This window comes from Lepidochelys kempii, chromosome 26 (assembly GCF_965140265.1).
Source record: "Lepidochelys kempii isolate rLepKem1 chromosome 26, rLepKem1.hap2, whole genome shotgun sequence".
NCBI classification, from domain to species: domain Eukaryota; kingdom Metazoa; phylum Chordata; order Testudines; family Cheloniidae; genus Lepidochelys; species Lepidochelys kempii.
The window spans coordinates 11,177,544-11,191,526 of record NC_133281.1 but is presented as its reverse complement, the minus strand read 5'-3'; the positions used below and the strand labels follow the sequence as shown (position 1 = coordinate 11,191,526).

Sequence of the window (13,983 nt, the reverse complement as noted above, 5' to 3'; positions counted from 1 at the left end):
TGCTTATCCAAAAGATCAAGATTACAGTGTATAAATTCCTTCCCAGGGAGAAAATACCAGGTACTAAAGGGCTCTTTAATCTAGTGGAGAAAGACATAAGAACGAAAGGCCGAAAGTTAAAGCCAGACAAATTAAAAAGCGTGCCTGGTTTCTTAATTTTAAAATAAAAACAGTGAGGGTGATTGATTGTTGGAACAAACTACCAAGAGGAATGGTGGGTTCTCCATATCGTGATGTCTCCAAATCAAGACCAAATGGCTTCCTAGAAGATAGGGTTTAACCAGACACAAATTGGGCTCAATACAGGGGTAACTGGGTGATGTTCTGTGGTTTGTGTTGTCAGGAGGTTGGATGACATAATATGATGACCCTTCTGACCTTTAAATTCTTTGACCCCCTTCTGAATGGACTCTGGCCACTACGTGTTCTGTGTCTGATAGCAAATGTAATTAGTTCCATTAGTTTGGTTTGTTTTGTTTTTTGCACTGTGATTAAACCAGAACTCCTTTCCTGTTGAGAGAAGCTTGCCACGGTTATGGGTAGCAAGTCCATTCTCTTGATAGCTTATTTTGTTTGCAAATACAACTAAATTCTTTTGAATTGCTTAAATTTGCAGTCCTGTCGGTTGAAGTTGACAGTAGTTGAAGATGATTGAGGAAAGGGTGCAAGGATATAACTTCACAGCACATTTGATAAGCTGTGCTGTAATAAACATTAATGTTAACTTTAAAAAAAAAAAAAGTCCATCTTTCTGAACTCAGGCTATGGAGAGAGTGCCAATTCCACCATATAGACTCCACTCCCATCGCTCCATGCAAAAGACAGTCCACTGTATGAAACATGTCAAGCCCTCATGGAGCAAGTTTTTATCCTACTTTGTCAGAAATTAACTTTCTAATTTTATTCTAGATTCCTGTTACTCGCTTCCCTTGAACCACTGGGGTCAATCTAATTGAGATTCTCCGTGGCATAGGTTGCTTTTTGTGCCTGTTGGCATGGTCACTTCCAACAAAAGTAAGAATATGTAATTCTGATATACATTGTCCATCAGCTGTGCTCTAGGAGTGGTTGACTTAATAAACATGGCAACATTCAGGAATAATTGCATTATTAAGGGGAGCATAGCCATTTTGCAATAAGTGTCCTGTGACACTTTTTTGTATTTTTGTCTGATTTTTTGGTAAGCAAGTAGTTTTTAAGGGAGGTGAAACTTGGGTGTACACAGGGCAAATCAGACTCCTGAAAGGGGTACCATAGTCTGCAAAGGTTGAGAGCTATTGCTCCAGACTTAAACTGCATGTACATCCAATTGGGAAACAACCCGCAAGCACTAATTATTGTTAGCCTGTCAAACGCAAGTGATTTTGATGCTAAATTTTACTCCGCAGGTGGCTGTATCTTTGTGCAACATAACATGAAGAAACCCGCATACACGCAGTTGGGTCACATATATGTGATTACTACCTATACATAAACATCCTAGGCCTAACTCTGAGGTGTCTGGTGCCAGCCCCTGTTAGATACCTTCTGCTCTATGAAAGCCGCTTCATTTTTCATTACCTTCCCCAGGTACTATATCTGCATTTAACTTCACAGATAAGGTTTGTAAGTGATCCCAGGCAAAGATGAATATTTCACAAAGAGCCTGCCTCATTTAAGGATTCTGTCTCCCTTTGTATCCGTAAACTTTTTGAAAGCCCTGTAAAGAGAGACGCTTGCTGCTAAATTATGTAAATTGGCGGAATCTATTTTACTACTTGTTACAAGACTGCGGTGAACTCATTCCATGTGTTCTTCCCCCTCTACTCCCTGCAAATAAATTCATGACCCTGGAGTCTGAACAGGTTCAGATTTTGTCACTTTTGAGAGTATATTTGGTTGGCTTCTTGGCCTTAAAACTGCCATTCACACGGGGCTGGTAACTATAACTGTGTCTTTTGATGGGGAAGTAAAGTGTCCTTCCCTTGCCTTCCTTATTATGGTAAGGTCTGGGGAGGTGGAGGGAGATAAGTCCAAGGTAAGTGATTTCATGGGCTTGGTACTTAAAATGTCCATGGCATCAGAACAAAAAGCAATGTAGGCTGGGTTCCATTCTAGAGCGTATGCAAAGAGGGCAGGCTGTCTTAGGTGTCGGAGCGATGAATTTAAATTCCTGGCTTCCCCCATAGAATTCCAGATTTTTGCTGCGGCTGTAGAATCTTATTCGAGTTCACAAACTGAAGTTGGCAGAGGAGGTCGCACCAGCACTGTCTCGATTCACGAAAGGCCATCCATTTAGCATCTGTGAAGGTTTAGAGCAGCAGGCCCACAGGGAGGTGTGCTCAGATCACTAGCTTATCAATAAAGCCGCACATGCTGGTGAAAACGCCCTCTGAGAACCAGGATGGTCAGCCCAAGCTGCTACTTACAGAGCCGGTTACTGAAAAGTACATTCCTGCTGGCCCCTTCTTGAGGAGCAATGACCAGAGGTTTCCCTGCCCAGAAGAAACCTGAAGACTCCAAGGCACGATCGATGGTCCTGTGTTTCACATGACTGATGAAAGCAGTCTCTGTGCTCCAACCCTAGGGTGAACGGCGCACTGTGCAAGATCCAAGTGAGGAGAGTTCTTGAGTCTTTCCAGAATGCATAAAGCAAATGTTTCTGCTAGCTCCTTTTGAAAGGGGCACGTAGCATCGGTGGTGGTTGGTTTATTTATATTACCATAGCTCCTAGAAGCCCTTGTCGTGAACAAGGCCCTCATTGTAGTAGGCGCTGTAGAAATACAAGATTGGTGATGAAACTTAGTTCTCTGGTTTTATTAATTGGGCTTGCGATGAGGATTATGTTGCTCCCCAACCCCCATTAGATTAGATGAAATTTTAATTCTTGAATTGGTTATCCTTTCAAATGTTGTGTTTTTTACTTCAGAGCCATGGTAACGTGGAGGAATGTTTTAGCTAATGGATTGGGAATTTACTACACAGGTGGTTCTGTACCCAATAATTTTTTTTTAAATAATGTTAGTATAAGTTCTGTACTTAGCATGTCCTCTTATGTGGTGTAATTGTAACAAAAGGCCTGCTTTCTCCTCCCACCCTCAAACCTGCTACCCCCAGAACCCACAAAAATGAATGCTTTGAACATGTGCTAATTGGATATATTATAAGGAATTCATTATCAATACCTTGGGGTTTTGTGATCGAGGCACTGGGTGGGAATGGGAAGGGGTCTGCTGACTCGGGCTCGACTGAGACTTTCATTGCTGTGTAGATGTCTGGGCTCAGCTGGAGCCCAGGGTCTAGGACTGATTTCAGGGAGAGTCCTGGAAGTCTACACAGCAATGAAACAGTCCCATGAGTCTGAGTCAACTGGCACGGGCTAGCTGCAGGGTGTTTTTTGCTGTACAGACATACCCTTTGTGTCTTGGTTTCCCCATTCTGTAAAATGGGGTTAATAACTAACAAATATCTAGGTATGATTATAATCTAGATACCCTGTATGGGGCCCAGTCACCAGACACCTCACAACACCTCATTGGTGGGAAAGTTACTATTATCCCCATTTGACAGATGGGAACTGAGGCACAATGGGACTTCCCCAGGATAGAAGGAGCCTGAACCCCAGGCTAGTGCTCTAACCACAATACTGTCTTTCCCCTCTTTCTTCCCCTTTTCTCTGTTTAGATTAGAGGTGGGCAAACTACGGCCCGCGGGCCATATCCGGCCTGCAGGACCCTCCTGCCTGGCCCCTGAGCTCCTGGTCCGGGAGGCTAACCCCCAGCCCCTCCCCTGCTGTTCCCCCCTCCCCCGCAGCCTCAGCTCACTGCGCGACCGGCGCAAGGCTCTGGACGGCGGGGCTGCAGAGCCGCGGCCGGACCCTGTGCTCTGTGCTGCACGGTCTGTGGCTGGCTCCAGCTGGCTGGCGTGGCTGTATGCCGGAAGCCACCAGCGCTCCAGGCAGCGTGGTAAGGGAGCAGGGCGGGGCTGGATAGAGGGCAGGGGAGTGGGGGGGGGCAGGGGTGTGGTTAGGGGTCAGGGCGGGGAACGGGGGCTGAATGGAGGCAGGGGTCCTGGGGGGCAAGTCAGGAAGGAGGGGGGGCTTGGATGGGGTGGGGGGGGGACAGGGAGAATGGGTGCTTGGATGGGGCAGGGGTCCTGGGGGAGCAGTCAGGAATGAGAGGAGGGGTTGGATGGGGCGGTAGGGGGTAGGGAACGGGGTGGTGGATGGGGTAGGAGTCCCTGGGGGGCCATCAGGGGGCGAGAAGCGGGGGGTTGGATGGGATGGGAGTCCTGGGGGCGGGGGCATGCCTGGCTGTTTGGGGAGGCACAGCCTCCCCTAACCGGCCCTCCATACAATTTTGGAAATCCAATGTGGCCCTCAGGCCAAAAAGTTTGCCTGCCCCTGGTTTAGATCATAGCTCTTGGGGACATGGATGGTCTCTTCTGTACTAAGTACAGCCCCGAGTACATTGGAGCCTGATCTCTCTTGGGGTGGGCTAAAGGAGATACTGAGTTAATGTCCAATAATACATTATTACTAGTAGCTCAGATATTTTAAGGAAATGTCTGCTATAATTTAAGCAAAAAGAAATGTCCACACATTGCTGTTAGGTTGTCATTTTGAGTATGCTGCTGTGTTCCTTTTTAATCATTGTGTATCATTTCAACAATACACTGATGGCGACTGGAATCACTGTGTCCAAATTTATGTTGATCTCTAAAAGCCAGGTTCAGAATTCTGACGAGAGAATACTCTAGTCGTCCTAATCTTGTCAAGTGTTCCAAGTAAGCAGGACTGGCCTCTTATTTCTAAGCATCGGTAATAAAGATGAAAGGCTTTCCTCATAATCCAGCTGCGTAGGTTGTAGGGGTCATGACTTCGCTAATAGTCATGACCACAGAATGAATTGCGTGATGCTTTTTAAAGCAATACCCTCCAACAATGCACAGGAGATTGCTTTGTGTTCCGCGTGGCAGGAATTGGGCTTCTAATGCAATTTGCAAAAGTGCTTCAAAAGCTGTAAATGCGCTCCGCTTGTGGCATTTAGTGAAGGCCATGGATGTTTCATGGTTCTGGCTTCTGTAGAAGGCAATGCTGCTGTTTTATAGTCCAGATTTCCTCTCTATGATGGAAACTAATGGTGCAATAAAAGACCATATGGCATGTTAAGTAACTCACATAATGGCTTGTTGCTATCGGTATATTCTTGACTTTGATTTCTTTTAATTGAAAATTTGCCCCTTCCGATGCTTATTTCCCTGAAATAACCATATAAGTAGAGATAAAAGCTGCGGTGTTGGGCTGACCAAAGATACTGTCACTAAGGCGCTGAGGAGAGCTGCTGAATACCCTCCTTACTCCGTGTACACCAAGGAGGCTGTGAAAACAGCTAGAATCCGAGTGACCAGGCTTGGAAGCAAGGATCAAGGCATTTCTCCATTACTGAATGAGCTGTTTCTTGCAGGTGGATTTGCTATCGTGTTTCTGGTGAGGACTAACAATGGGATGAAATGTGCCCTGAAACGAATGTATGTCAACAATGAGCACGATTTGCAAGTCTGCAAAAGAGAGATTCAGATCATGGTAAGTCATGCTGCATTAGGGGTCCTGAAGTGTTTATGGAAAGGCATGTCATCTGGGGCCGTGATCTGTGAGTGTGGTCGACTCTCCTAGTTTTATCGCAAGTCTTGCAATATTTGTGGGTTTTTTCCTTTTTTCAAATAAATAATATATATATTAAAAAAGAGAGCGCTCTTGGAATCATGTGATTTTAAGTGAGAATCTCCGCTTTCATCATTTTTCAAAGTAAGTTTCTAGCCCTTGTGGCTGTTTGAACATGTGAATCCTAAAGTTTCAAAACCCAGAAAGCAAATAAAGAACTAAAGAACTATTTTTCTAAAATCTCATGGAATTTTTTTAAGCCCACCTCCTGATTTCTGGGGATCTGGGCGGGGGGCTTGACCAATGTTCCCTCTAATGTTTTACATCTATGTGGAATGAATTTTGTTACGTGCACCAATATGGAGGTGATGTGTGGCGGGGGGGAGCTGAGGGGCTCAGGGTGCGGGAAGGGGCTCAGGGCTGGGGCAGAGGGGTGGGGAGCTGAGGGGCTCAGGGTGCGGGAAGGGGCTCAGGGCTGGGGCAGAGGGGTGGGGGGCTGAGAGCTCTGGGATGGGGCTGGGGATGAAGGGTACAGGGGGGCCTCAGGGTTGGGGTGAGGGCTCCGGCTGGGGGGGGTGGACTCTGGGATGGGGCTGGGGATGAGGAGTTTGGGGTGCAGGCTGCCCTGGGGCTGCAGCGGGGAGAGAGGACTCCTCCCCCAGCCCTCTCTTGCCGCAGCCGCCCGGAGCTGGGGGAGAGGCACCTCTCTCTCCTCGCCTGTGCGGCCCTTGATGGCCATGCAGCTTAGAGGGAACTTAAGGTTTGACGAATGTTTCTGAACGCTGGAGGCTGGCAGTACTGAGCTTTGCACGGTTGAACTTGATCAGCATTTGAATGGGAGACCTCCAAGTAGAGATGAATCTGAGAGCAGTCTCTAACCTTCAGGGTTGGAGTTGGTACAAATGTTGATATGGATGTCATCTAGTAAAAATGCGTATGCTGAGTAGCTATTACAAAGGTAACTGTCTGTAATGGCCTTGAACAGTAGTCTGGAGTATTAAAAGCAATTGGTCCTATTTGTAGGCTCGTTGCAGACCTAATTTAAATAGGGTGGTTAGTTATTTTTTTTGCATTATCCAAACACAAGTTCAGAGGGTGTTTGTGTGCAGGGCAGGGCTGCTTCCAGGGACCTCCATCTGGGCCTCGTAGCCCTGATTTGAACGTAACAGCTTGGGCACTAAAGTTTTTTGAAATGGCGATTTAAGGCTTTTTTGCTTTTTCCTTGAGTTGCCCTAAAAGTTTGAGCCTTATCCCATTGTGAATTCAAATCAAGTGCAGCCTTGGAAAAGGGACATGTAGGATAGAATCCCTTACCTGCAACAGTAGCAAATGTGCGTTCTCTGTAGTAACTCGTGTATTACTTTTACGGCTGTGACCCTGAACATGAGTTTCAGGAGTTACCACACCACACGATGTAGCACAGCTTTCAAGGAGACCTCCTCTGAGCCCTAGATGATGATCTGGGGGCACAGCTAAGATTTGGTCTTGTATTAGATTTTTTTTTTTCCAGTTTATACTCGGAAAGTTGGTTTGCTTGCTTTTTATTTGTCCACTTCCTTCTCTTGATTGTGGAACAAAACTATCTGCATGATCTCATGTTAGTGTGGCTAAACCTGAAAAGCCACTGTAAAAGGAGTAATGCCTTACTCAGCAGGTCTGCTCCTTCTTTGCATTGTTTTATCTGTTCATGTGAAACTCTTACTTTGTGTCAGACCTGCAAAACTGACACTGCATTGGGAGAGCCAACTGGATTCTCTGCTAGCTTGCACATCATCAGTGGACTCGTTAACCAAGGTCCAATGGCAGGGCCGCCCTGCAACCCCACTGTCTCCAATTTGTGCCCTCACTTACATCTGTGTTAACCCCTGGAAGCAAATAGCTGTCGCTGAGGGTAACAAGGTTGCACAGACGCAAGTGAAGGCCGAATTTGATGTGAAGCATCTTTATTACTGGTGAGGTTGCGCAAGAAGGAAAGAACCCACCTGGGCTGTCGCATCCCCAGCATGTTTGCCAACTTGGGCATTAGAAAGAAGCATCTCATGTAAGCTGCAAAAAATAGCTAGAGGTAGGACCCCCCAAAAGCCATTTTACTGTCCTTCTACAGAAGAGAGCTGAACTTTTAAAAGGTCAAACTTGTTAGTTTAATCACCTACAGTTTAATCTGGGAAGGGCAAAGAGGAAACGCAGCTCGTTCTAGAAATGGCTATTGCTGGCACAGTCTGCCTCGTGCAGATAGAAGTGCTTGCTCTAGGTTATGCACCCTGGAGCACCCGATCAGCGAGATGACCTGAATCTGGATCAAGCTGTTCTCGTGGGCATGCCTCTTGAGTAGAGGCACAACAGATTGCTCAGGGGGCTGAGTGACTTGCTGTTGAAGACTTCTTGCCCTAAGTCTCGCCGGACAGGAAACCAACAAAGGCAGAACTGACATTTGATGAACTTTTTCTATGTGGTTCCAATGCAAAGTGACCTGTTCCTTAATACAGGGTCTAGACAGGCCAACACTGGGAAGTCTGTACCGTACAGATCAACCTATTAAAATGTAACTGCTGTATACCTGGCTGTTTTGTGCTTTGAACGTGTCCTTTCTTACAGAGGGATCTATCCGGACACAAGAACATTGTTGGATACATTGATTCTAGTATAAACTCTGTGAGCAGTGGTGATGTATGGGAAGTCTTGATTCTAATGGACTTTTGCCGGGGTAAGTATTCGCTCACTGTGTGTCTCATTGAGACAAGCATCCATCTTAGAAACTCTCAAGGCACTTGTATAATAATTTTTCTTTAAGAAAACTACTGCTAGGCCCAACCCTTCCTTGGCATCAGCGAATAATTGGTAACCAAGCCAGTCGAGAATCCTGTCCCACAATAAAATGAATAGGTCTCCATTATACGTGAGAATAAGAATATAGAACTGCTTCCATTGGCACCTTTTTCCATTGGCAAAGATGTTTGTTGCTAGGCCTAATGATTGTCTCAGTGTTTTATTTCCATCTGCTGCTTCCACATGAAATAACCTCAGACTTCTGAGGCCACCAGACTAAACCAATGAAATTCTCCTTTGCTTAATGTTGTGTATGAACCTTCTTGCAAATAGCATTTTGATACAGTGTACGAGTCCGTTTCCAAATTCCCCAACTTCAAATGATTCTAACCACAGATAGATCAAAGCCTCCAGTGGGCTGGACGTTATTAAAATGAAGTGCCAGACAGAGGGGAGGGGTGAATAAAGTAACTTTTTGTATAAACAATATTGATTTTCAGGCCTCCGGAATAACCCCCTAGGTCAGGCAGAGAGGTACATGAGCATTGTCAAGCAGTGAGACTCCTATGAAGACTTGATTACCACAAATCTGAAAAGGAATCTGCCAGTGTGCTATCCAAGAGAGAGATGGATGCAATTACACATCTGTTAGATCTTTAGAGACATCTGTTGCATAGGGCTTAGAGGGAAAGCTGAGGCTTTGTTTCCCGCAACGATGCTAGGGACGGAGAAGACCCGCATCCAGATGCCCTCCAGTGTCATGAAAACAATTGTACTGAAAATGCCTAGCTTGCCGAGGTGGCAAATGCTTCTAAACGTTTTAGAGAATTCTTTAAAAATATTAGATTTCCTCTTGTCACTGCTTTCCTCCTTGGCAAAGAGAGCTCATGACATCCGTCATTCTGCCTCCACACGTGGAGATCACTCTCTCTGATATAAGCACGAACAGTTTTTAAAACTGAGTTTACTGCTGTACAGTATATTCGTGTTAGACAGGTTTTGACACCTTCTGATATTTATGACTTAAATTACACTTCTCCTTTGCTACAAGTTTTATGGCCAAGGTTTTCAAAAGTAACTAGTGATTTTTGGGTGCTCAACTCAAAACACCTGGAAGTACCCAGACTTTCAAAGGACAGGTACGCAAATCAGGGAACCAAAAATCACTGGTCACTCACTCTCGCTCTGTCGCTTTCTCAAGGCTCTAAAATTAAAATTTTGTACAGACAATGACTTGTTTATGCTGCTCTATATGCTATACGTTGAAATGTAAGTACAATATTTATATTCCAATTGATTTATTTTATAATTAGATAAGGTAAAAGTGAGGAAGTGAGCGATTTTTCAGTAATAGTGTGCTGTGACATTTTGTATTTTTATGTCTGGTTTTGTAAGCAAGTAGTCTTTCAGTGAGGTGAAACTTGGAGGTATGCAAGCAAATCGGACTACTGAAAGGAGTACAGTAGTCTGGCAAGGTTGAGAACTGCTGGCTTAGCCCAAACTATGCATGACTAAAATGTATTTCTCTAATCTGGTGGGGGTTTTATGTCTACAGAGGCAAGAAAAGAACATGGCTGCATCAAAAACCTGTTTGAATGTTGCAGTTATTTTTCCTAGTGTAGATTTGGGGGTGAGGGCACTTAGTGGAAATTTTAAATATTAGAGATGAAAATCAATAACCACTCTCAAATCACTTTCCAAACATAAATTCTCCATGTGGCGCCTCCTGACAGGTAAGGTACATAAGACACTTGATTTTACCAATGGACCAGGAGGTTACGTTGTTTGCTTAAGTGAGATGCTGACAGCTACAGGGAGAGATTTTGTCCAAAGTGGATTTGGAACTCATGAGTTCCTTGTTCCCAGGATTATGTTCGGCCCATAAGGTCACACATGCCCCAATACCAGGCAGTTTAAAACCCAGCATGTTGGATCCCTTTGGAGAAGGTGGCTCCTTTTGACTGGTCTGTGCTTCAGCAATATGTGCAGGTCTAATTTATTTTGCTTTTTCCTCCGTTTAGGAGGCCAGGTGGTGAACTTGATGAACCAACGCTTGCAGACAGGATTCACAGAGAATGAAGTCTTGCAGATCTTTTGCGACACCTGTGAAGCCGTAGCCAGGTTGCACCAGTGTAAAACGCCTATAATCCACAGGGATCTGAAGGTAACTTGTAGATACCAATGGTATGGGGTGGAGGTGTCTGAACAACGTATTCGATTGTCAACCCTTCTGGGCAAGGGCTGGGTCTACCCTCTATACAACGCCTAGCACAATGGGCCCTCGCTCCCGATCAGGGACTCATCATATTGCCATAACATTTATATTGACGAGAAAATTTATTCATGAATACATTCTTTGCCTATTAATAGAAAAGTCACCTTGTTTGCCAGATGTTCAACCATCTATAGGTCTGCTCAAATTATGCAGCCATTTGTGAACAACTGTCACAAAAAGCCTACCAAAATCCATGAGAGAAATTGTTCACCATGAATTCCAGCCACCTTTTCAGTGGAGAGTTCAGCCCGTGGGTTTTTCTGTATAACAGACCATGCCTGAGCATGCAACTCTGACCCTCGTTTAGACGCTGCAAAACACCACAGGGTAGGGGTGAGATTTCCAGAAACATTCACCTGGCTCTGATGCCTGTTAAGAACGTGGGTCTGGATGGGACCCATCAAGGAGGCCAGTACTCAGCTGTCCAAAGCAACCTGTCTTATAATCCTGCTGATAAACGTTTCACGCTCCAATTTAAAAAAGTTTGTTTGCTCCCACTGCTCCTATTGAAAGGCTGTTCCAGAACCTCACTCCTCTGATGGTTTAAATCCTTCTCATTTCTAGCCTGCCTTTACTCATGGCCAGCTTATATGCATTTGTTCTTGTGCCAGTGTTGTCCTGTAGCTTAAATAGGTCTTTTCTCCCTCTTCCTCTCTTCTCCCCCCCCCCCGAATGTATTTATAGAGACCAATCATATCCCGTCACCCTTCGTTTTGCTGAGCTAAGATTGTCGAAGTCTGAGGTCAAACCCCCATTGACTTTAGTGGGAGCAGAGTCAGGCCAACGCGGAATGCTTTTCAAGTTGCCACCCTTGTGATCATGAAATAAAACACAAATTCCCTGTTCCTCTCAACCAACTCCCAAAATGCCCGAATGACGTGTTCGGCCAAGAAGCAGAATCATGTGTATGTTTTGAAATTCAAATATACTTCATGGATCATTTTCCATGAGCCTTAAACGGACGATTGTTCTATGCGACAGGCCACTTTAGTAGAGAAGCTAAACAGAACATGTGCACCAAAAGGAACCAGATAATAAGACTAAGTCAGCTAAGTGGTGTGGTTATGCTTCAGGGCACTTAACGTATTTGTGACCTATGGTGCGGTCGGTTGAAATGCGTGAAACAAATCGAATGAATGCAGTTGTAGACCGCTTTAAATTGGGGTGAGCTGATTCTGGTTTTTGACAAATTTTAGGGCCTGATTTAAAGCCCACTGAAGTCCATGGGACTATTCCAGTAGCTTGGATAGGCAATACACATAAAAAGAGGATCCTGTTAGATAGTGACTAATCTCATACCTGCTGTTTATGTATTGGCTTTAGCGTTATTTAATTGTTTACAAACAAACTCTTTATCAGTATGTAGCATAGGAATAAATGATGAGATATCTGTGCTGGATTCATGAGTTAAGCCTCCCCCTCTGTATACTCTCTATTATATTTGTGTGTGTCTGTAATATACAGAGAGTAATAATTGAAAGTGACTGCTATGGGCTGGTTTCATATCACTAGATCATTGGTGAGGTTTCTACATCAGAAATCTTGCTCCTCTTTAATGATAAGATTACGCGTATGAGTTGAGGAAACAATCTGCCATCCTCTGCCTTGGGATATGAACATAAAGTTTAATATTAGTTTTACTTTCACGCCTAGAAGCACTAATCAGAGTTGCCAACCAGAAATACATAAATGCAACAAAAACACCATCCCTGCCCCAAAGAGCTTGGAGAAATCTAGATTGTGTCGGTATTGAAATAACCCAGGAAAATTTCGTTCTTCGGATACCTCCATTGCAGCTGCTGCCTATCCAGTGTCACCACAGTCTTTGGGGTTTTTCAATTTAAAAAAATAGTCGTCCTCTTTGTATTTAAGAGCAATGAGCCTGTAAAATGTCTAAGTACACAGTTGCAGTGAATACAGTCCTCAAACTGTGAAAGGTACATTGTGGTACAACACGTATTCAGATTCTGAGCTCGTTAGCACAGGGACCATCTGTTCTGTTCTGTGTTTTTGTGCAGCACGTAACACAGTGGGACCCTGGGCCATGACTGGGGTCCCTAGGTGCTGCCGCAGTGCAGATGATGATAAAATATTCGGTCAAAGCACTTGGGGGAGGCAAATATAATGAAACAGAAGAGCAGGCGGGGTGGGGGAGGGGGAGGAAGCCTCATTTAAGAAAAGGGGAATAAACTTAAAGCCAGATCAATCCACAAATACAATCAAATTGTTCCTTCTGATCTTTATTCATCTCATGGAGTTTTGGTTCATGTGAACCATTGTGTTGTGCAAGGCTTCAGGGTGCCTGTCCAAGATATTGAATTGTTTTTGGTTGTTCATGACGCTTCACGATGATGCTCATATTTTCGTCACATTTGATGCTGTGCACCGGATTCTGATGCTACTTGCTTAGCACTATCCTTCTCAAGGTAGTCTCATTGATTGCAGTGTGGAAAGGGTGTCCGAATATGACCATATATAAAACTTTAAAAGTTCCCCCTCTGTAAAATGGGGATAATGACATAGGTGCTAGAACTGGGGGGGCTGCCGCGCCCTCTGGCTTGAAGTGGTTTCCATCATTTACAGGGTTTACAGTTTGGTTCAATGGCTCTCAACACCCCGCTATACAAATTGTTCTAGCACCCCGGATAATAATACTGACCTCCTTCGTAAAGCAATTTGAGATCAACAGGTGATGAGCTAGGTGCTATGTATGTGTTCATTTACTCTTAAAGACTCCATATTGTGAACACAATTCTAGCTGAATACAATGAGACTTCATTGGCACAGCAAGTTATACCAGTCTTGCCAAAGTGTAGGAGAAGACAGGAAACACTTCCCCCCCCTCCCCCCCAAGGGTGTCGGTGACCCTGACCCCCTCAGGTTCGGGAAACGCACTGTATGTGGGGTTGGAGCCCTTGTGTCCTTTGTCAATCTGTTAGTTCCCAATGGGATGGCAGGCTCCTGTGGAGCACAAAGCCATCTCTTTGTATTTGGGATACACGTTTACAGCCGTACTGTGTATACTTACATATAATCCAATAACTGGCATTGCGTGTGTATTGATATAGGTGCATACTTATTACCACCAGGCATTTCAAAACATGTTTCAAGTTTCCGTTTGAGTAAGAGCATCTCCAGCATGGTTCTGAGGCGTTCATTCACGTCCGGCTCACTTGCAGACTGGACTGGGTGTTCTCTAATGCTTTCTGTTCCTTCAGATCTCTCTGCTGCAGATCCCCCTGGTTTTACAGTGAAACCTGTTCAGGGAAAATGTAGTCTTCATGCCTAAAAGAGAGCAAGT

General features: G+C 44.7%; 1 protein-coding gene across 13 annotated transcripts in view; it reads left to right on the top strand.

Moving 5' to 3' along the window:
* AAK1 (AP2 associated kinase 1) overlaps positions 1 to 13,983 on the top strand; it is a 126,158-nt gene that overhangs the window by 46,270 nt on the left and 65,905 nt on the right. For 12 of the 13 annotated variants that reach the window (XM_073325207.1, XM_073325204.1, XM_073325205.1 and 9 more), the window contains exons 3-5: positions 5,445 to 5,563; positions 8,237 to 8,345; positions 10,429 to 10,571. The exons of the other annotated variant lie outside the window; for it this stretch is intronic. In XM_073325207.1, the coding sequence (XP_073181308.1) occupies positions 5,445 to 5,563; positions 8,237 to 8,345; positions 10,429 to 10,571 (371 nt within the window). The remainder of the gene's footprint in view (positions 1 to 5,444; positions 5,564 to 8,236; positions 8,346 to 10,428; positions 10,572 to 13,983) is intronic. 13 annotated transcript variants of the gene reach the window in all.